Source organism: Larimichthys crocea, chromosome VII, assembly GCF_000972845.2.
Source record: "Larimichthys crocea isolate SSNF chromosome VII, L_crocea_2.0, whole genome shotgun sequence".
NCBI lineage: Eukaryota > Metazoa > Chordata > Actinopteri > Sciaenidae > Larimichthys > Larimichthys crocea.
The window spans coordinates 19,854,642-19,876,802 of record NC_040017.1 but is presented as its reverse complement, the minus strand read 5'-3'; the positions used below and the strand labels follow the sequence as shown (position 1 = coordinate 19,876,802).

Sequence of the window (22,161 nt, the reverse complement as noted above, 5' to 3'; positions counted from 1 at the left end):
TGCTAGATTTGCAAAGCACCTGGCCCTGATCCCTGTCCTGTAGTATGCACACAAGGTGGCTGCTCACCTGCCCTCATCGTCCTGCCCTGAAGTTTCCCCTCTGGACTCCTGTCTTGTCTGTTCGTGTTTTGTGTTGGCAATAAAAACCTTCAAAGTCAACTCCTGTGTTGGTCTGCATTGTGAGTTCAGTGACCTGCCAAGCACAAACTTAACATATTGTTCAGAGAGCGAACTTTGAGGAGATTAATTTGTCAATAAAATGAACCTGGTTTTATCCATTGTTCATATTTCAGTTTTGAAAATGAAATGCAACTTTTTTAATGATTCTTACATATTTAAAGATAACTAAAAGTGAAAATGGAACTTCTGTTTATTTTCTTCTTTCCCAGAAAACAAGACATTGAAGATGAATTTTTAATTCTAGATGAATTAAAGGATGAGAAAAATAATAGAAATAATCATTCAATGAGGGAGTTCTTTACAGCTTTATTCATTCTCATTTCATTTGCCTTTCTCCATTCATGGAAACAGTTACAAATTGTACATTGTTCTTGGATAAATGTAAAATACAGACAATTTTAAGTGCGACTTCATGTCTTGTGGGTGGCTCGACCCATGATTGCTTTCTTTGTGTTCCTCTCTGGTCTCAGCAGGATTATGTAGCATTTGGGTCCAAACAGTGCCACCAAGAGGCCAAAACTAGAGGCCAGGATGGCAAACACCTCCACTGCATCTGCATATTTCCCTGGAGAATTGACATAAGCAGGTACAAAGGCCACCCACACAGCACAAAATATCAGCATGCTGAAAGTGATAAGCTTGGCCTCATTGAAGTTGTCTGGAAGATTCCTTGCCAGAAATGCTAACAGGAAGCTAAGGATAGCCAGGAAGCCAATATAGCCCAGTAACACCCCAAAACCAATTGTAGACCCAACTACACACTCATAAACAATTTTGTCATTGTGGTATTCAGTGTTTTTATGAGGGGTTGGTGAAGAAGAAACAAGCCAAGCAATGCAAATTACTGCCTGAATTGAAGTAAGAACCATAACTGTTCCTCTTTGCTGTATAGTGCCAAACCACTTCAGACTGGCTCCACCTCCTGGCTTGGAGGCCTTGAACACAGCCAGAACCACCATGGTTTTCACAAGGATACATGAGACACAAAGCACAAAGCTGATCCCAAATGCTGCATGTCTCAGTTGGCATGTCCAAAGCCTTGGACGGCCGATAAACAGAAGCGAGCAGAGAAAACATAATTTAAGTGACACCAAGAGCAGGAAACTCAGCTCTGAATTGTTGGCTCGTACCATGGGTGTGCTGCGATGATAGGTAAAGATGCCCAGGACAACAGCACAGATAAATGTGCCAAATAATGAGGCAGCTGTCAAGCAGATACCCAGAGGCTCATAGTAGGAGAGGAACTCTGTCTTTTTAGGAACACAGTGGTCACGTTCAGGGCTGGACCAGAAGTCCTCTGGACAACTGGTACACTCCATGGAGTCTGACAAAAAGAAGAACATTGTGAAAATTACTGTATATTATATACTATAGGGCATTCTTGAATGAATCCAGGGCCACTGCTGAAATCTCTATCACAAGAAATAGCCTAATTTGTTTGGGATAGGTATTTTGTAGAATTTTTCCATGTGCTAAAGTCCTTCCAGTCCCAGCTCCTACGTATTAGCTTAGGGTAGGGTGTAGACAGCTATATGTCACCCTTCATACAGATGGAATCATGTCTGCATCTTCTTTTCTACCAATCGTTAAGGGGATTTAAAGCAACTATCCAGTAGGGGTCACTATTGCAGTACCAAGACCCACCAAGGTTTATTTGTTTGCTTTAAGTTAATCACAAATAAATATATTACATTATTTTATAACTGACACCAACCTGTTTTATTGCTGATCTTTCCCTCAGAGCAAGCGATGCAGTCAAAACAGCAGACAGGTAGCCCCTTTTTTCTTGCCATGCGGGTACCTGGTGGGCAGCTGTCACTGCACACTGACCGAGGTGGCTATGGGGATTGTAACAATTATCATTGTTCCACACCATATTATGCTGGTATTTAATTTGTAATTGAGAAGAACAAACAAACAAACAATAAAATTAATAAGCAAGAGTAACCTGTTTGGATTCAAAGTTCCAGAATATTCTGTCTTCATCAAGTGTAAGTTCTTCACCTTTGGATGACTCTTTAACCACACCTACATTTTGAATCTTTGTTGTTCCATCAGGGAGCCACAGCCAGTTCATGACATCATATATTGGTAAGGCGTCACCATTCTCATCAAATGTCACTTGATCCCCAAAAGGTGTGCTGAAGTTCACTTTATCCAAATAATACACCATCTTTATATGGATGGAATGAATTAAACAACAGATAATAAATGCGACAAATTGTTCTGACAGTATTCTTTGTTATAGTTTTACAGAAATCATCACGTTTAAATTTCAACTTATCACCGTGATAAACTTTTTTTTGCTGCCTTCTCCATTTGAAAGTTTCAAGTCTGTTTCACCTTTGACCACATCCAGCATCACTCATAGGGGTGCTAAAGTCATACCACTGGAAAACAGCAGGGACTAGATTTCCATGAGGTGTTAAATTCATCTTTAAATATTTCAAAACAAAACAAACTAACCTTTCAAGATATAAGAAGCTATAAAAAAAAAACATTTTTGAGGCACCATCTTATTTTCTTACTGATCTACATTCAGTAAGAATCTCATCGTGTAGCATCGGCATTTGAAAACCATAAACAAGTGGAATGTAAACTGATATCACACCTGCCATGGCTCCAGTCTTTGCAAAGTTGCACAGCTGTTCCCACTGAAAGGCCCTCTCCCTGGCACACAGCGCAGCATATCATCGAGCGCATACGCCAGAGCATACACAGCTTTGTACACATTATACTCTGGCCTGAGGTTTGAAACATCAAACAACTCGCTCTCCACGTTATGTAGATCCTCCCGTCCAGTGCATAACACTCCCCTAGCCTCCACCCAACCTGCTGGAGGTGGTGGAAATCTGCACTGAAATATGTCCTCCCAAAACTGATTTACCTGAAATGTGATACAAATTCAGTGTTAATAGAAAGAATGACAATGTATTATTGCTGGCTAATTGTAAGATTAAACTCTCACTATACTATTTCCGTTGCTGTTGTGGTGTTGGCTAGGGTGTATTCTTAAGAGGAAGTCCTTGAATCCTGCTATTTCTCCTCGGCGGATGGCGATGCCCAGTGTGCCACCCAGGTACGGCATAAAGTCGGGCGTCTGGAGTACATCAACTGATGTCCAGGCTTCACTGGCCATCCACTGCAGGCCTGTTACATTCTGCCTTACCACCTGTGTATTTCATTAAAAAAAATACAATTACAAACAGAAATACAAAAAACTATTATTAATAACTATCATCTGCTTTATGGTATGCTCTCAACTTCCTACTGTAGCATTAGAGGAAAAAAGATGCATTTCAAGAACATGGACCTTTTCATTCTTTTGAATCTGAGAACATGCATGTAGACACTGGTTAGACTGGTTAGGTTAGACACAAATGTAACCAAAACATTCATACTGATAGGATACAATCTTTAGTTAAACTGAAAATAGATTTGTTAATAACATTGTCTTTGGAACCCAACCTCCTCCATAAGTTGATAAATGTGGATTTCATGTGCAAACACCATGACCACACGAGCTGTTGATTTCTTCATCACATCCACAATCCTTCTAAGTTCAGCTGGATCAGTGCCCCAAGGCAAAACCTCTGAGTAGGCGAGACAACCTCCACCAGATTGAGCCAAATCAGATTGGAAGGATCGGGCAACATGTAGTCCGTAGTCATCATCACTGATCAGCAAGCCTACCCAAGTCCAGCCAAAGCGTTTTAGAATCTGAATCATAGCACGCACCTAATTAGATTAGAGTATATTGTTTGAATTACTATAAGATTTACATTTGAATCAAAAACATCTCATCTCTCAGTTATAATTTGCTAATAGTTTCACCTGGAAAGCATCGCTTGGGATTGTTCTAAAGAAGGATGGAAACTTTTTTCGATCACTCAGGCAGGAACATGTGGCAAAATGACTCACCTGAAAGACACATACATATGTGCACAGGCTGTTTACAAACTGAAATATATGACACATTTCACAAATTTACAAACAGTCCATTCAAAGCACAGATGAAATGTAAGCTCACCATGGGAAGTCTGAATAAACCTAAGACATTGGAGGTGGCAATTGAAAATGTTGAGTAGGAATCACCCACAATCCCCAGGACTGGAGGGGTTCCTAAACAGTTCTCCTGAAGCAGAAACTGCTCCTCTTGGCCACTTGCCAGCACCAGAGCAGCACGAAATCCAATAACAAGTGCACCACAGTTATCATACAGACTGTATCCCAGAGTCACGTTAGGTAGCAGATTGGAATTTCCGTTAATCTCATCAACAGCAAAGACCAATGCCATTGCATGCCTGAAACCTTGAGTGTCAAAGCTAAAACACAAAATGTATCAGTAAAATGTATTGTGAGAACTCAAGTATACAACCATATTATTCATAGTACCACATTATTAAAACATCCTTATTAATATGTCCTCTTATTAACAGCTGCATTTTAAACTTATAGAAATACCCAGTATATGAGATTTATATTGCAATACATTTCTTAATAATAACAATCTTAAAGTTTTGCTGTTTGCTGTGTGGTTGTCAGACGTACCCTTTGCAGGTAGGTTGTACTGGTTCTGAAGTGAATGTCCACTCTGGAAAGACTGAAGTGTAATGAACCTCAACCAGCCCACCCAGCATCACATCTCCAGTCTTTTGCAACCCATTTAGATGAAACTGTCTCCGTAAATTACAAGATGGGGAAAGAAAGGAATATGTAGATGAGAAAAATGAAAAATAAAACAAAAGGAAAATCAGGTTAACACAAAAGAGTAAGTATATTTCCGAAAATGCCCCCATAACTGGCCTCCTCGCACCACTGATTCTAATCCTGATGCATGATTACCTTTTTTTATAGGCAGGACTTTGTCATCTTCATCATGTCCTTACCTCACTGTTTGACACAACCTATCTAGGTCAGGGTCAGTAATGTGTGCGGGACATAATACACACACTTTCATCATCATTTCAGTTGTGTACATAATTTGATCATGGAAAAGTTAGTTAATTGAAAATGAAATGTTTGGTTTATTTAAAAAATGTTTTTTAAATGAACTATTACATTGAGTGCGGCCTTAAAGACAGATTACCTGTAAAATGTTTAATAGAGGAGACCAAAGTGTATAAATCTGAACCACCTAATAGTTTAAAAGTCATGACAGCTGCACACATCAATTGTAAGAGAAATAAAAGAAAAAAAAAGAATATTTTCTCTTGTAGATCCACATCCAGTTAAATTACACAGCTATAAATCATCTTTGAGCAATAAATCCACTATCTTACAGTCTCTGAGTTTGACTGTAATGTCCACTAGGTGGTAGCAGCAGAGTTTCCAGCATAGTTAGGTGGCACCTTGCATTTGGGGATGTGGTAAATGGTAGATGTGAGATATGAACATACAAGGCAAGTTACCTTTGTAGATTTTTAGTTTCTCAGTAAAGTTTCCTTAGTAAAACTTCATGCAAAAGTCATTGTGACTGAAAGGCAGTCAAACATACTGTACATACACTAGCACAAACACTAAAATGTGGATTCAAAATACCATGCAACGAAATGCATGAAATACATTGTACCTACATGTTGCATCACCAACTTTTTAAATAGCCTGAAAACAAAAAGCTGGTATGTTCTGTATCTGACATCTCTGGCCTAGTTTATCGAGGTCCATTCTGCTTTGGTGGTTTTATACTAGGCTTTACTATGATCATTTTAAACTCTATCACTGCCATAGTTTAGTTTAACATTCATCAGACTATAAACATACAAATTAAAATATACTATGTGAAGCTAGATATCCAATGCTTCCTTTATAAATCAAAGAGAAATGCTGTGTATCAAGGATCCTTACTGTTCAACTGTGATTATTTGCAGCTAAATCAACTAGATCAACTGAGCAGAACTCCAAGGACGTTTTTTTTTAAAGATTATCATTTCACAAGATGTTGTTTTTTAATATTTCTCAGTGGTACAATCTGAGATTTATTTAAACTGAGTGTGTAACCAGACAAACAACCAATATGAATTTACTAGGCCTAACTGCAATATTAGCTAAAACCGTAAAGGAAATGTGTAAAGGTCAATCAAAATTATGGAAGACTTAATGTAGATTGTATTGTACATGCAGCCAATAGGAAAGACCTAAACAAGTGTTCATTAAAGACCATTGGGTAAGGGCATCATCTCTCTGATGAAGTAACGTATAGTAAAAGGGGAGGTTTTTGTTTGAAAATCTATATAAACCAGTGAAAACACTGGTTGTCTACGTACAGACACTTGAGCAATGGAGATCTCAGCTCTTTTTATTGGCTTAATTCTCTCTCTGCGTTTGTGTCAGCTAAACTACTCAGCTCTTAGTTTGAATGGTTCTGGGGATGGTCTGAAACAAAGGAATGAGCTAAAAGTGGATAAGACTGGTACTGGTGTCAGTACTGAGGCCTCATCTATGAAATGTAAGCTCCAGGGTACCACTCGTCTTCCAGCATTCTCAATGGATGGTGACTACGTTATTGGGGGTGTTTTCTCCATACACTACTATATGCACACAGTCAAGCATAACTACACCACCATGCCTGAGCCACTAAAGTGCACAGGGAGGTTAGTAAGAGGGAAAAGAGTTCAATAAGTGGATGGTAGACTTTGTGGGGATAAAAATGTTTTGAGTCATATCATGTGCTTAATGTGTTTTGCAAAGCTTTTGTGTTGGATTGAAAGTGCCAAATGTGTGTTTGTCTAATTATATTACAGGTATTATCTTCACAAAAATAGTAGTATGACTATATAAGAATTAAGCATTTTTATGTTTTTTTTAACTGACTGGTGATCATTTGTGGATTAAATGATTACATTTTAAATGTGACAAAAACAAGTTAAAACTTTAATTTAGATTTAATTGATCATTGTTAATCTGTACATAAAAATCTTAGGATTTTTGTACAGGTATCCTGTGAAATGAGATGTATATTTGATTCACAGATGCAGTTCATCTATCAGTTATTGTCTGTAACTGTCATTTCCACTGCTTTACTCTCTGTTTCTGAATTGTCATTGTCAATGTGTAAATTTAAGTGTCTTTGTGCAGCATGGACTCCCGTGAACTGCGTTTCTCACGTGCAATGGTCTTTGCCATCGAGGAGATCAACAACAGCACAGAGCTGCTGCCGGGCATCAAGCTCGGTTATCAGATCCATGACTCGTGTGCCTCAGTGCCTGTGGCAGTGCATGTGGCATTCCAGTTTTCAAATGGCCTGGACCCTGTGTTTTACACTGGTGATAATTGCTCACAATCTGGTATGGTGATGGCTATTGTTGGTGAGTCTGGGTCCACACCATCCATCAGCATGTCACGCATCACCGGGTCCTTTAACATTCCTCAAGTAAATATGTTGATTTTGTGTTATTATGTGATTGTGATTAGCATAGGTCAGTGCTGATTTTTCTGTCGGTTTCATTAAATAATTACACTATTGTTTTCCTTTAGGTGAGCCACTTTGCCACCTGTGCATGTCTGTCTGATAAGCAGCAGTACCCCACTTTCTTCAGAACAATCCCCAGCGACCAGTTCCAGGCTGATGCACTGGCCAAGCTGGTAAAACACTTTGGCTGGACTTGGATAGGAGCTGTCCGGTCAGATTCAGACTATGGCAATAATGGCATGGCTTCTTTCTTGAATGCAGCACAGAAGGAGGGGATCTGTGTGGAATACTCTGAATCTTTCTATCGGACCCACCCACACAGCAGGATCCAGAGAGTAGCTGATGTTATCCGCAAGTTTGTACATCACTGATTGTGCTTTTGTGACCCTCTGGACTTGACACCATAAAAATGTTTTGTCATCTACTATAGATTTATCATAACAAAAGACTGAAGTATTTCTCATGTTTCTACTTGTTGACCATCTCAGTACTTAAAATATGATGTAGCATAATATCTCTCCAGGTCGACAGCTATGGTTGTTGTGGCATTTGTCGCCTCTGGAGACATGAGGATCCTGTTGGAAGAGCTCTCGCGTAAGCCTTCTCCACCTCGCCAATGGATAGGCAGTGAGTCCTGGGTAACTGACCCAGACATGCTGAGGTTCCCCTTCTGTGCTGGAGCCATCGGATTTGGCATTCAGAAATCTGTCATCCCAGGTCTGAGAGAATTCTTGCTGGATCTCTCTCCGACTAAAGTGGCTGCCTCTCCACTGCTTACTGAATTCTGGGAGGATTCATTCAACTGCAAGCTGGGAAAAAGTGAGAAAGCTGTGCTTTTTTCTTGTGTTGTGTTTTTATTGTCTGTCTGTATACGGCTTCTTGTGTTAATAGTCAGTAACTGCTTAAAATCAAACCCTGCATTACTACTGAGAAGGAAATCTATTTATGTTGAACAAAGACATGAGATGGAGATAAGATGAATCACTGCTATAAGATAATATTAACATGTTAAATGAAGTTTATGTACATTTAGTGTGGAAAATAAACAAGAAAGAATAATGTAATGTTGTAAATGTTAAAAAAAACATTCTTTTGTCTGTGTGTGTCTTTAGGTGCAGCCATAGACCAGAGTGTGTGTGATGGATCTGAAGACATACAGACGCTCCAGAAGCCGTACACTGACACATCTCAACTCCGAGTCACTAACATGGTGTATAAAGCTGTTTACGCAATAGCACATGCCATTCATAATGTAGTGTGTCAGAACACAAATTCTACAACTAAGTGTGACAAATTCAGCAGGATAGAGTCCAAACAGGTCAGTCAAAGTAAATAAGGAACCACCCTAATGCTCTTTTTTAGCTGCAACCACAAGCTGTGTGTTGGCTGGTTGGCCAATGCACAACATTTTTCCAACATTTTGCAGCCGCAGAATCACAGTCAGAGGAGCCTGACCCCCCCACGCCCCCCATTCATTATTTAACTTCATTTCATCCTCACAGGTTCTCATGCAGCTAAAGAAAGTAAATTTTTCCCAAAATGGTTATGATGTGTCATTTGATGCCAACGGGGATCCTGTGGCCAAGTATGAGCTGGTTAACTGGCAAAAATCTGAAAGTGGCAGTATTGAGATGGTGACAGTAGGACACTATGATGCATCACTGCCGGTGGGCCAGGAGTTTCGTATCAGCAGGAACCTCACCTGGGTGCATGGTGGCACACAAGTAAGAAGCCCAAAAGTAATAATTTACCATATTCAAATTTCCAATTAGGTGTTCTAAATTAGTACAATATGTATTTTTGCCCCCGGTTTCCCCTGTCCATATTGTCTGTGAGGACATCCATTCTTAATACAAATCCAGACAGGGGACACAATCCTCAGTCCTCACTCTGTGTAAAAATGTTCAAATTGAAATAATGGGGTATCATCAGTCTGAGATACATGTATACAAGTGAAGTGGGTATCTGCCAATGTTACATTATTATAGTCTGAAAAAATGTTTTCTCCTGAGGGAAAAGGGGTAATTACGACTGAACTGATATTAAGTTTGGAAGATAATCACTTGATATGTTAAAATCTGGCTGCTAAAGCCTCATCTTAGCTTCATCTGAAATGTAGAACACATTTTACACAAAATGAGGACTGTGGCTTTTGTTCCCCAGCAGTTACACTGAAATGGCTTCAGAAAGAGATCTAAACAGCCAGTATAAACAAAAAAAGAACGGTTACAATGACAAACTACACTTTCAATACATACATTGGCAGATGAGTATTGCTCTAAGACAGTTTTTAAAAATGTTGACCTATCTTTTAATCCTAAAAGCTGCCTAGCACACCTGGCTATGTGTGACTTTGTTTGTATCTATGTTCCAGGTGCCTGTGTCAGTGTGCAGTGACAGCTGTCCTCCAGGAACTCGTAAAGTGTTGCAGAAAGGAAAACCCATCTGCTGTTATGACTGTATACCATGTCCTGAGGGTGAGATTAGCAATGCTACAGGTAATATTTTATTTCATGCAAATGTATAACATCAAGTACATTATACTGTATGACTGCTAAAAACATTTTCTGATGCATTTTTTTTTCAGATTCCCTTGATTGTTTCCCTTGCCCCAAGGAGTTCTGGCCTAATGCAGAGAGAGACACTTGTTTCCCCAAACCTGTGGAGTTTCTTTCCTTTGATGAAGTTCTGGGAATCATCCTGGCTGCATTCTCAGTTGGTGGAGCCTGTCTTGCCATTGTTACAGCGGCTGTGTTCTTTCGTCACAGGACATCCCCGATTGTCAGAGCCAACAACTCTGAGCTGAGCTTCCTGCTGCTCTTCTCCCTGACTCTATGTTTCTTATGTTCATTAACTTTCATTGGAGCACCCTCTGACTGGTCCTGCATGCTGCGCCACACAGCGTTTGGGATCACCTTTGTCCTCTGCATCTCTTGTGTTCTTGGAAAAACTATAGTAGTGTTAATGGCCTTCAAAGCTACACTCCCAGATAGTAATGTCATGAAATGGTTTGGTCCTCCACAGCAAAGAATGACTGTAGTGTCTTTTACATTTGTTCAAGTTTTAATATGTATTATTTGGTTGGTTGTTAGTCCCCCTTTTCCAGTGAAAAACCTAACTGTATACAAGGAGAGAATCATCCTGGAGTGTGCATTAGGCTCAGCTATCGGGTTCTGGGTTGTGCTCGGGTACATAGGCCTACTGGCTGTCTTTTGCTTTGTGTTAGCTGTTCTAGCTCGGAAACTACCTGATAGTTTTAATGAAGCCAAGCTTATCACCTTCAGCATGCTGATATTCTGTGCAGTCTGGATCACATTTATCCCAGCGTATGTCAGCTCTCCTGGGAAATTCACGGTGGCTGTGGAGATATTTGCTATCCTGGCCTCTAGTTTTGGACTGATACTGTGTATATTTGCTCCAAAGTGTTTCATCATATTGTTTAAACCAGAGAAGAACACCAAGAAACATTTAATGAACAAAAATCAATCATACAATCTCTGAGGTTCATAAATATTGTAGCTAAGATGGTAACATGCAATATAGAGCTGTGCACATTCAGTCATTCACTCATGGCAGTTTTCACCTAGCTGATTTAAATATTTACATTTACAAAGTTTCTTACATTTTCTAGATGTCAATGACATTTTTGAATGCACTTTTAGCATTTTATTTCATATATGACAAATAATTTTTCATCAAGTGCTGAATAAAATCTATATTCCTTACAAATATCTGTGGTGTTGAGTTATGTATTGAGTTTTGAGACAAGACATCCGAGTTTTGGAAATCATCAAGATATAACATAACATATTGGCCTCATGCTATTATTTTCTCCTTCAGTATCTGCTGGAGAAGGGGCTGTCTCATTCCACTACTAAAATATATATAGTGCAGTCATTTATTCCAGTGATGAGGGTTATGAAAAAACTGCACTTGTGAATACAGAGATCAGGTCAGGGGTCATGCGCCCCTAACCCTAACCCTAACCCTCAGTGTAAACAAGAAGAATGGTTACAATACCCTTTAGTCCTAGGAGCTGCGTAGCTTATCCGAGTATGTGAATGTAAATGAAATCATAAAATACATATAGAGACTATCCTATGTATATTTATTCAGTCTTCACATGGTTTAAAAAAAAAACAAACATATAAAATAAAAAAGAATAAAAAATGTAGTACTCAGTTCTATCTTAACATTTCCATTGAAATTATTCTCAATATATTATGGTGGAACAGCAAATGTTTTGATTTGATTAAGAAAAAGTATTAAATTATATAAACGACGAAGAGGAAGGAAAGAAACAGGGCCACATATTGTACATGCAGCCTAGTGAAAAGACTTGGAAAAGAGTTTATTAAAGGTCATTGGGTGAAGGCATCCTCTCTCTGATGTATAGGATGCTGACGTACAGTAGGAGGGAAGCTTTGGTCTGTAAATCTATATAAACCAGTGACTACGGACATACAGTATGCCCACATACAGACACTTAAGGGATGGAGATCTCTGCTCTCTTTTTTGGTCTGATTCTCTCTCTGGGTTTGTGTGAGCTGGACTTAGCTCTTGCTTTGAATGGTTTTGGGGATGGTCTGAAACAAATGGCTGAGCTTACAGAGGATAGGACCGGGGCTGAGGTCAGCACTCCAGCCTCATCCAAGTGTAAGCTCCAGGGTGCCACTCGTCTACCTACATTCTCAATGGATGGTGACTACGTCATTGGAGGTGTTTTCTCCATACACTCCTACAAACACACAGAGATGCATAACTACACCACCATGCCTGAGCCACTAACGTGCAGAGGGAGGTTAGTAAGTGGGACAGTGGGAATACGTGGATGTTAGACTTTAGGGGGATAGAAATGTTTTGATTTGTATCGTGCTTACAATTGTGTTGCAAAGTTTTTCTGTAGTACTGAAGACTATCTTGTTGGATAAAAAGAAATGATAACTTCATATATATTTGAAAATTATTAATCAGTACATTGAAAGTCATATGAATTCTGGACTGATATCTAATCCTTTTCTTCAAATGTTGATGTTTAGGTAACCGTGTTATGACTGTTTCACAGATGCAGTGCAGCTACCAGTTACTGTCCATAGTTATGGATTGCACTTCTGCTATGTTGTGTTTTCTGTTAAAATTGTCCTTTTCCAAAATGATATCTGAACAGTTACAAGAGTGTCTTTGTACAGCGTTGACTACCGTAAACTACGGTTCTCACGTGCAATGGTCTTTGCCATCGAGGAGATTAACAACAGCACAGAGCTGTTGCCAGGTATCAAGCTGGGTTATAGGATCCATGACTCATGTGCCTCAGTGCCTGTGGCAGTGCATGTGGCTTTCCAGCTTTCAAATGGCCTGGACCCTGTGTTTTACACCAGCAACAACTGTTCACGATCTGGTATGGTGATGGCTATTGTTGGTGAGTCTGGGTCCACATTATCTATAAGCATGTCACGCATCATGGGGCCCTTTAAAATACCTCTAGTAAGTATTTTCAATTTCTGGTCAACTATATCTTTAATATAGGGTAGTGCTGATTTTTCTGTCACAGTGAATAATTACACTGTTTTCCTTTAGGTGAGTCACTTTTCCACTTGTGCATGCCTGTCTGATAAGCAGCAGTACCCCACTTTCTTTAGAACAATCCCCAGCGACCAGTTCCAGGCTGATGCACTGGCCAAGCTGGTAAAACACTTTGGCTGGACTTGGATAGGTGCTATCCGGTCAGATTCAGACTATGGCAATAATGGCATGGCATCTTTCCTGAACGCAGCAGAGAAGGAGGGGATCTGTGTGGAATACTCTGAATCTTTTTTTCGGTCCCACCCACACAGCAGGATCCAGAGAGTAGCTGATGTTATCCGCAGGTTTCTACTTCACTGAATATGCTTTTATTCCCTCTGCTGACCCTGTTTTTCTGCATGTGAAATGACAAAGCACAACACAACATTCTATCTTTTACAAGTCCTCTCATATTTATAAAATATATTGTTATAAAATTAGAGTCAGTGAGACCAATATTGTACATTAAAAAACTTCTTTGTTAACTATCTTAATACTTATAGTGTTTATACAGTATATAATGTACAATATGTTTCTTCAGGTCCACAGCTATGGTTATTGTGGCATTTGCAGCTGCTGCAGAAGTAAAGATCCTGCTGGAGGAACTGGCGCGTGAGCCTTCTCCACCTCGCCAGTGGATAGGAAGTGAGGCCTGGGTAACTAACTCAGACATGCTGAGGTTCAGCTTTTGTGCTGGAGCCGTCGGATTTGCCATTCCGCAATCTGTAATCCCAGGTTTGAGAGAATACTTGTTGGGTCTTCCTTTCTCTGAAGTTGCTGCCTCCCCATTGCTTACTGAGTTCTGGGAGGATTCATTCAACTGCAAACTTCAAAAGAGTGAGAATTTTTGAGTTTTTTTACACTGTTGGCCTCCATAGTTGGATCCTTGTTGTGTTGTTGACTGTCTGTCTGAGCCTCTTGTGTTAAAAAGTCAGCAAGGTCAAACCCCAGATTTCTATCAAGAGAGAAGTCTGTTCATATCATTATATATATATACAAACAAATATGAAAATATAGGGGGACAAAGGTACAACTCCTAACACTGAATATGGAAGTATATATGTAGGTCTAATTAGTTTATGCTTTATCATTTATCTATTGAAACATACAGGTCAAGTCTTTTGATGATTCTTGACAAAGTTGTGGATGTTTTTTTAGTTATTTTTTAGAAATATAACTTATCATCTGATTACTGATTCATGTTTGCGAATTGATTTACATGAATGTAAAAACAAAGCAAATATCTGCCTGACAAACTGAAACAGCAGACAGATGTGATGTTAAATAGGCATAAATGAAAATAAAAGACACAGATATATGTATGTGTTCCTGCAAGGCATGTTTGTCAGTTGAAAAAACAAACAAACAAACAAAATATCCCCTTACTATGTCTCTGTGTGTTTTTAGGTGCAGCCACAGACGAAAGTGTGTGTGATGGATCTGAAGACCTGCAAACTCTAAAGAGCGCGTACACTGACACATCTCAGCTCCGAATCACTAACATGGTGTATAAGGCTGTTTATGCAATAGCACATGCTATTCATAATAGAGTGTGTCAGGACACAAACTCTACAACACAATGTGACAAATTCAGCAGTATAGAGTCCAAACATGTAAGTCACAATGAAAAAGTCAAAACACAAATGTTTTACTGAATCATCAATGTTTCTTTTCCTCATTATCATATTTTACTACGTCCACACAGGTTTTCATGCAGCTAAAGAAAGTAAACTTTTCCCAAAATGGTTATGATGTGTCATTTGATGCCAATGGGGATCCTGTGGCCAAATATGAGCTGGTCAACTGGCAAATAAGTGAGAGTGGCAACATTGAGGTGGTGACAGTAGGACACTATGATGCATCACTGCCGGTGGGCCAGGAGTTTCGTATCAACAAGAACCTCACCTGGGTTGACGGTGGCACAAAAGTAAGGAGCACAAAAGTACACGTAGAGGATTTACAAAGGGTCAAACATATGTCTTGATGTCACTTTATGGATAGGGTTAGGGTTAGGTAATAATTAATGAAGTGAAAATTTAACAGATTCAAATGCAGATTTAAATTTGGGTTATCTTAAAGGGTACAATATGGTTGTGAAGAGATATGTTCTTAATACAATGACAATGTATTACATGTAAGGCATGTGGAAGGGGAAAATCCTTAGTACTCTTTTAGTGCAGACATTTATATTGTCAGATAGAAAATGTGTTCCCTTGCAACAGTTACATTGAAATGGATTTAGCTTTTATTAAAAGGAGGGATGGTTACAAAACCCTTTAATCATACGAGATGTGAAGCGCACATGTATACGTGTGAGTTTGTTTGTATCTATGTTCCAGGTGCCTGTGTCAGTGTGCAGTGACAGCTGTTCTCCAGGAACCCGTAAAGTGTTGCAGAAAGGAAAACCCATCTGCTGTTATGACTGTATACCATGTCCTGAAGGAGAGATTAGCAATGCTACAGGTATTTTATTTTTTATTTTTCTCATGCATATCTACAGCAACAAGTATATGACTGCTAAAGACCTTTTTTTTCCCCTTATCTTCATTTGTTCTTCAGATTCCCCTGATTGTTTCCCGTGCCCCAAAGAGTTCTGGCCTAATGCAAAGAAGGACACTTGTTTCCCGAAGCCTGTGGAGTTTCTTTCCTTTGACGAGGTCCTAGGAATCATCCTGGCTGCATTCTCAGTTGGTGGAGCCTGTCTTGCCATTGTTACAGCGGCTGTGTTCTTTTATCACAGGACATCCCCGATTGTCAGGGCCAACAACTCTGAGCTGAGCTTCCTGCTGCTCTTCTCCCTGACTCTATGTTTCTTATGTTCATTAACTTTCATTGGAGCACCCTCTGACTGGTCCTGCATGCTGCGCCACACAGCGTTTGGGATCACCTTTGTCCTCTGCATCTCTTGTGTTCTTGGAAAAACTATAGTAGTGTTAATGGCATTCAAAGCTACACTTCCAGGTAGTAATGTCATGAAATGGTTTGGTCCTCCACAGCAAAGAATGACTGTAGTGTCTTTTACATTTGTTCAAGTTTTAATATGTATTATTTGGTTGGTTGTTAATCCCCCTTTTCCAATGAAAAACCTAACAGTATACAAGGAGAGAATCATCCTGGAGTGTGCATTAGGCTCAGCTATTGGGTTCTGGGCTGTGCTCGGGTACATAGGCCTACTGGCTGTGTTTTGCTTAGTGTTAGCTGTCCTAGCTCGGAAACTACCTGATAGTTTTAATGAAGCCAAATTTATCACCTTCAGCATGCTGATATTCTGTGCAGTCTGGATCACATTTATCCCAGCGTATGTCAGCTCTCCTGGGAAATTCACTGTGGCTGTGGAGATATTTGCCATCTTGGCCTCCAGTTTTGGACTGATACTGTGTATATTTGCTCCAAAGTGTTTCATCATATTGTTTAAGCCAGAAAAGAACACCAAGAAACATTTAATGACCAAAAATTAATCCTAAGACATCTGAGGTTTTGAAATAGTAAAGATACGTCATAAGATATAGAACTTATGGTGTTCACATTCATTACAGTCTTCACCTAGTTGATGTAAATATTTTTGATTTCCAATAGATAGAAGTGTTACTGTTTTGTTTTACAAGTTATATTTTATCACATGCTCATTAAAGTTGAAACACAAATATATAACACTGACTTCTGTCTTGTCTCTTTGATCACATTGTTTCAGATACTGGTATATCATAGTGGAACAATAAATCTTGTATGTCTATATGTGTTATCAGCTGAAAAAAGGATTAAATCACATAAACAACACACTGAAGGTGTCTATTTGTTAGACTTCACTGAAATATGAGCTAAAAAATGTGCAAAAGGTGTAAGGGTAGATCATATTAGGAAGATATCTGGTGTACAATGGTGACAAAAGTCGAAAGGGGAGAAAGTATAGAAGGGCACACTGTATAGATTATATTGTATATGCAGTCTACAGAGTTTATTAAAATCTATTGTGAAGGACATCCTGTTTCTGATGAGTAGCAGGCTGACGTACATTAGAAGGAGGTAAGCTTTGGCTGAGAATCTATAAACCAGTGACGACACACATACAGTATGCCCACATACAGACACTTGAGGGATGGAGATCTCAGCTCTCTTTATTGGCCTGATCCTCTCTCTGGGTTTGAGTGAGCTGCATTTCACTCTTGCTTTGAATAGTTACAACGATGGTTTAAAACAAAGACAGGGGCAAACAGAGGATAGTACTGATGCTGGGAGCAGTACTGAGGCCTCATCTGTGAAGTGTAAGCTCCAGGGTAGCGCTCGTCTACCTGCATTCTCAATGGATGGTGACTACGTTATTGGAGGCGTTTTCTCCATACACACCTACAAGCAAACAGTGACGCATAACTACACCAGCATGCCTGAGCCAGTAAAGTGTAGAGGCAGGTCAGTAAGAGCGAGGAGTGGTAGATAAGATGCTAAGAGTGTGTGGGGATAAAAAAGTTTTGATTTATATGCCTACAGTAATGTAAAGGTTTTGTGTGGTTTTTTGGAAAAAGAAAATAACAAATATTATATATATATTTTACAAATGTGTCAAATCAGTATAGCAATCTAAAGAAGGCCTTTTATATTTGTAAAAATAGAGGAGTGTGACAATATGAAAAAAAGTGTTTTTGTGTATCACATCTAAAACTATTGGTTTATTTGAAAACTGATTCATAAACAGGACAAAAACAAACTAAGACGTGAACGTTGTTACTGGATACGCTGAAATTCCTGTGAGTTTGTACTCGTATCTAATCCTTTGTGAAATTTTGGCGGTCAGGTCACTTTGCAATGTGTGTGATGTACAGTATGTTTGGTTCACAGATGCAGTGCAGCGATCAGTTGTTTTCAATTAACCATGAATTGCAGTTTGGCTTTTCTCTGTTTTCTGTTAAAACTGTGAATTGTCCTCTTCATATCTAAATTTTAACAGTGAAATGAATGTCTGTCTGCAGGATTGACTCCCGTGAACTGCGCTTCTCACGTGCAGTGGTCTTTGCTATTGAGGAAATTAACAACAGCACGGGGCTGCTGCCAGGCATCAAACTTGGTTATGAGATCCACGACTCATGTGCTTCAGTGCCCATAGCGATGCATGTGACATTCCAGCTTTCAAATGGCCTGGACCCTGTGTTTAACACCGGCCACAATTGCTCACATTCTGGCATGGTGATGGGTATTGTTGGTGAATCTGGGTCCACACCATCAATCAGTATGTCACGCATCATCGGTTCATTTAACATTCCTCTAGTAAGTATTTTGAATTCCTTGTAAACTGTGTGTTTAATATAGGCCACTGCTTTCTTTCTTTATTTTCTTTCTTTTCTAAGAATTACACTGTTTTCCTTTAGGTGAGCCACTTTGCTACTTGTGCATGCCTGTCTGATAAACAACAGTACCCGAGTTTCTTCAGAACAATCCCCAGTGATCAGTTCCAGGCTGATGCACTGGCTAAGCTGGTAAAACACTTTGGCTGGACTTGGATAGGAGCTGTCCGGTCAGATTCAGACTATGGCAATAATGGCATGGCGACTTTCCTGGACGCAGCACAGAAGGAGGGGATCTGTGTGGAATACTCTGAATCTTTCTATCGAACCCACCCACAGAGCAGGATCCAGAGAGTAGCTGATGTTATCCGCAGGTTTCTACAACACTGATGCCTTTGTTCCCTAAGCTGAGATAAACTTTCGGCAACCTTTTTCATCATGTTAATTTCTCTCACATTATTATTATTATATATATTTTTTATAAAAATAGAATTAATTAAACCACCCCTGTAAATACAACAAACCAAAAATATAAAGTATCTCTTACTGTATGTTTCTTTGTGTTAACTATCCTGAAACCTGTGTTGGTATTATTTCATTCACTATAATGTCTCTTCAGGTCAACAGCTGTGGTTGTTGTGGCATTTCTAGCTTCTACAGAATTGAGGATCCTAATGGAGGAACTGGCGCGTGAGCCTTCTCCACCTCGCCAGTGGATAGGCAGTGAAGGTTGGGTCACCAACCGAGGCATGCTGAGGTTCAGCTTCTGTGCTGGAGCCATTGGATTTGGCATTCAGAAATCTGTCATCCCAGGTCTGAGAGAATTCTTGTTGGATCTCTCTCCAACTAAAGTGGCTGCCTCTCCAGTACTTACTGAGTTCTGGGAGGATTCATTCAACTGCAGGCTGGGAAAAAGTGAGAAATTTTGATCTTTTGACTGCTGTAAAGTAATCTGTTCGCAAAATTGTATACAATTAACAAAAGTTATATATATATATTGCTGCAGGGCATGTTTGGTAAAAAAACAAACTATTTTGTCTCTGAGTGTTTTTAGGTACAGCCATAGATGAGCGTGTGTGTGATGAATCTGAAGACTTACAAACTCTACAGAGTCCGTACACTGACACATCTCAGCTCCGAATCACTAACATGGTGTATAAGGCTGTTTATGCAATAGCACATGCTATTCATAATGCAGTGTGTCAAAAAACAAATTCTACAACTCTGTGTGACAAATTTAGCAGGATAGAGTCCAAACAGGTCAGTTAAAATAATTTAACACCACAATGTTCTTTTTTCACTATGTACCTTTAATGAAAATGGAACATTCATCCTATATTATTTTTACTTTTTTCCCCCTAATTGTCCATTTTTACTTCCTCACAGGTTCTTACTCAGCTGAAGAAAGTAAGCTTTTCACAAAATGGTTATGATGTGTCATTTGATGCAAATGGGGATCCTGTGGCCAAATACGAGTTGGTTAACTGGCAGAAAAGTGAGAGTGGCAACATTGAATTAGTGACAGTAGGACACTATGATGCATCACTGCCGGCAGGCCAGGAGTTTCGTATCAACAAGAACCTCACCTGGGTTGACGGTGGCACAAAAGTTAGCAAAAATTTAACATGTTTGCATTTCAAATTTGGTAATCTTAAAGAGGACAATCTGTTTTGTTTTTGTTTTTTTTAACCTGTTTGTCCTATCCACACTGGCTGTGATTTGTTCCTCATACAATTAGAATGTGAGAGATATGGGAAAGAATCCTTTTTTCTGAGTCTGACTGCTGAAGGCCCATTTTAATTTCAGATGAATGCATTTTTATGCAAAACTACTGCTGTGGTATTTGTCAACCTGCAGTGACATTAAAATAGCTTTAGGACATGATTTCTTCATCGCCAGTTTAAAGAAGAGGAATGGTTACAATATCCTTTAATTGTTAGAAATGCATAGCACACCTGAATATGTGTGAGTTTGTTTGTATCTATGTTCCAGGTGCCTGTGTCAGTGTGCAGTGACAGCTGTCCTCCAGGAACCCGTAAAGTGTTGCAGAAAGGAAAACCCATCTGCTGTTATGACTGTATACCATGTCCTGAAGGAGAGATCAGCAATGCTACAGGTAATATTTGTGTTCTAATGCATATCTACAAAATCAAATATATAACTGCTGAAAGCATTTTCTCATTTTTTATTATTATTATTATTGTTTTTCTTCCAGATTCCACTGATTGTTTCCCGTGCCCCAAGGAGTACTGGCCTAATGCAGAGAGAGACACTTGTTTACCAAAGCCTGTGGAGTTTCTTTCCTTTGACGAGGTCCTAGGAATCATCCTGGCTGCATTTTCAGTTGGTGGAGCCTGTCTTGCCATTGTTACAGGGGCTGTGTTTTTTCGTCACAGGACATCCCCGATTGTCAGGGCCAACAACTCTGAGCTGAGCTTCCTGCTGCTCTTCTCCCTGACTCTATGTTTCTTATGTTCATTGACTTTCATTGGAGCACCCTCTGACTGGTCCTGCATGCTGCGCCACACAGCGTTTGGGATCACCTTTGTCCTCTGCATCTCTTGTGTTCTTGGAAAAACTATAGTAGTGTTAATGGCCTTTAGAGCTACACTTCCAGGTAGTAATGTCATGAAATGGTTTGGTCCTCCACAGCAAAGAATGACTGTAGTGTCTTTCACATTTGTTCAAGTTTTAATATGTATTATTTGGTTGGTTGTTAGTCCACCTTTTCCAATGAAAAACCTAACAGTATACAAGGAGAGAATCATCCTGGAGTGTGCATTAGGTTCAGCTATTGGGTTCTGGGTTGTGCTCGGGTACATAGGCCTACTGGCTGTGTTTTGCTTAGTGTTAGCTGTCCTAGCTCGGAAACTACCTGATAGTTTTAATGAAGCCAAATTTATCACCTTCAGCATGCTGATATTCTGTGCAGTCTGGATCACATTTATCCCAGCGTATGTCAGCTCTCCTGGGAAATTTACTGTGGCTGTGGAGATATTTGCCATTCTGGCCTCCAGTTTTGGACTGATACTGTGTATATTTGCTCCAAAGTGTTTCATCATATTGTTTAAGCCAGAGCAGAACACTAAGAAACATTTAATGAATAAACATTAATCCAATCTAAATATAATAATCTAAAATATCTAAGGTAGGGGAATATTAAAGATTGCATCATCTAGAGCTCATGCTTTGCAGATTTAACACAGTCTTCTTTGTGATTTAATATTAACATTCTCTTATTATATTGAATATTTTTCTTGTGTTTTTTAAAAGTCCTTTTTACATGTAATCTTTATGTTTCACAAATTATTTTTTGTCATGTGCTTAATAAAGTATTAATTCATAAACAAAATTGGTCACATTTTTTAAGGTCCATAAGAAGCTTTAGGCACAGTTATGTTTCATTTCCAGGTTGTCCCAGTATTTGACAACTTATATCATATCAACAATACCTATCTTTAAGAACATCAATAAATTACATTTATTGTCATTGGTATACAAGTTGTCAAGGTTGATAAAATGTATAAATGTGTAAAAAATTAGATATGTAAACAATGTTTTAGGAGTGAAGCATTAAAGCACACTTCAACACGAGTCCTTAAAAAGAATATTGTTTCTTTTAATTACTTTCACATAAAAGGCAGTCAAACACGTTCTATGAAATATAAACTCAAGCAGGCATTTGAAAGAAAGAGCACAGTTGTTAGTCCAATTACACTATAGTATCTTTCA

General features: G+C 39.2%; 3 protein-coding genes across 3 annotated transcripts; 2 read left to right on the top strand and 1 right to left on the bottom strand.

Moving 5' to 3' along the window:
- Positions 1–590: 590 nt before the first annotated feature.
- LOC104933754 (extracellular calcium-sensing receptor) lies at positions 591–10,731 on the bottom strand. Its single transcript, XM_027280637.1, has 11 exons — positions 10,706–10,731; positions 8,361–8,400; positions 4,732–4,877; positions 4,211–4,505; positions 4,015–4,101; positions 3,649–3,918; positions 3,143–3,352; positions 2,792–3,067; positions 2,129–2,353; positions 1,895–2,018; positions 591–1,504 (listed from the first exon to the last, which is right to left on the bottom strand). The coding sequence occupies exons 1-11, from the start codon at positions 10,729–10,731 to the stop codon at positions 591–593; spliced, it is 2,613 nt and encodes an 870-aa protein (XP_027136438.1).
- A 1,455-nt stretch (positions 10,732–12,186) lies between these two features.
- Positions 12,187–16,611, top strand: LOC109141031 (extracellular calcium-sensing receptor). The gene is made up of 8 exons (XM_027280367.1): positions 12,187–12,392; positions 12,781–13,075; positions 13,169–13,458; positions 13,695–13,990; positions 14,573–14,766; positions 14,859–15,080; positions 15,493–15,616; positions 15,713–16,611. The coding sequence occupies exons 1-8, from the start codon at positions 12,187–12,189 to the stop codon at positions 16,609–16,611; spliced, it is 2,526 nt and encodes an 841-aa protein (XP_027136168.1).
- An 842-nt stretch (positions 16,612–17,453) lies between these two features.
- On the top strand, positions 17,454–21,543 carry LOC104933767 (extracellular calcium-sensing receptor). Its single transcript, XM_027280678.1, has 8 exons — positions 17,454–17,560; positions 18,118–18,412; positions 18,514–18,803; positions 19,049–19,344; positions 19,484–19,689; positions 19,816–20,037; positions 20,422–20,545; positions 20,645–21,543. The coding sequence occupies exons 1-8, from the start codon at positions 17,454–17,456 to the stop codon at positions 21,541–21,543; spliced, it is 2,439 nt and encodes an 812-aa protein (XP_027136479.1).
- Positions 21,544–22,161: the final 618 nt, after the last annotated feature.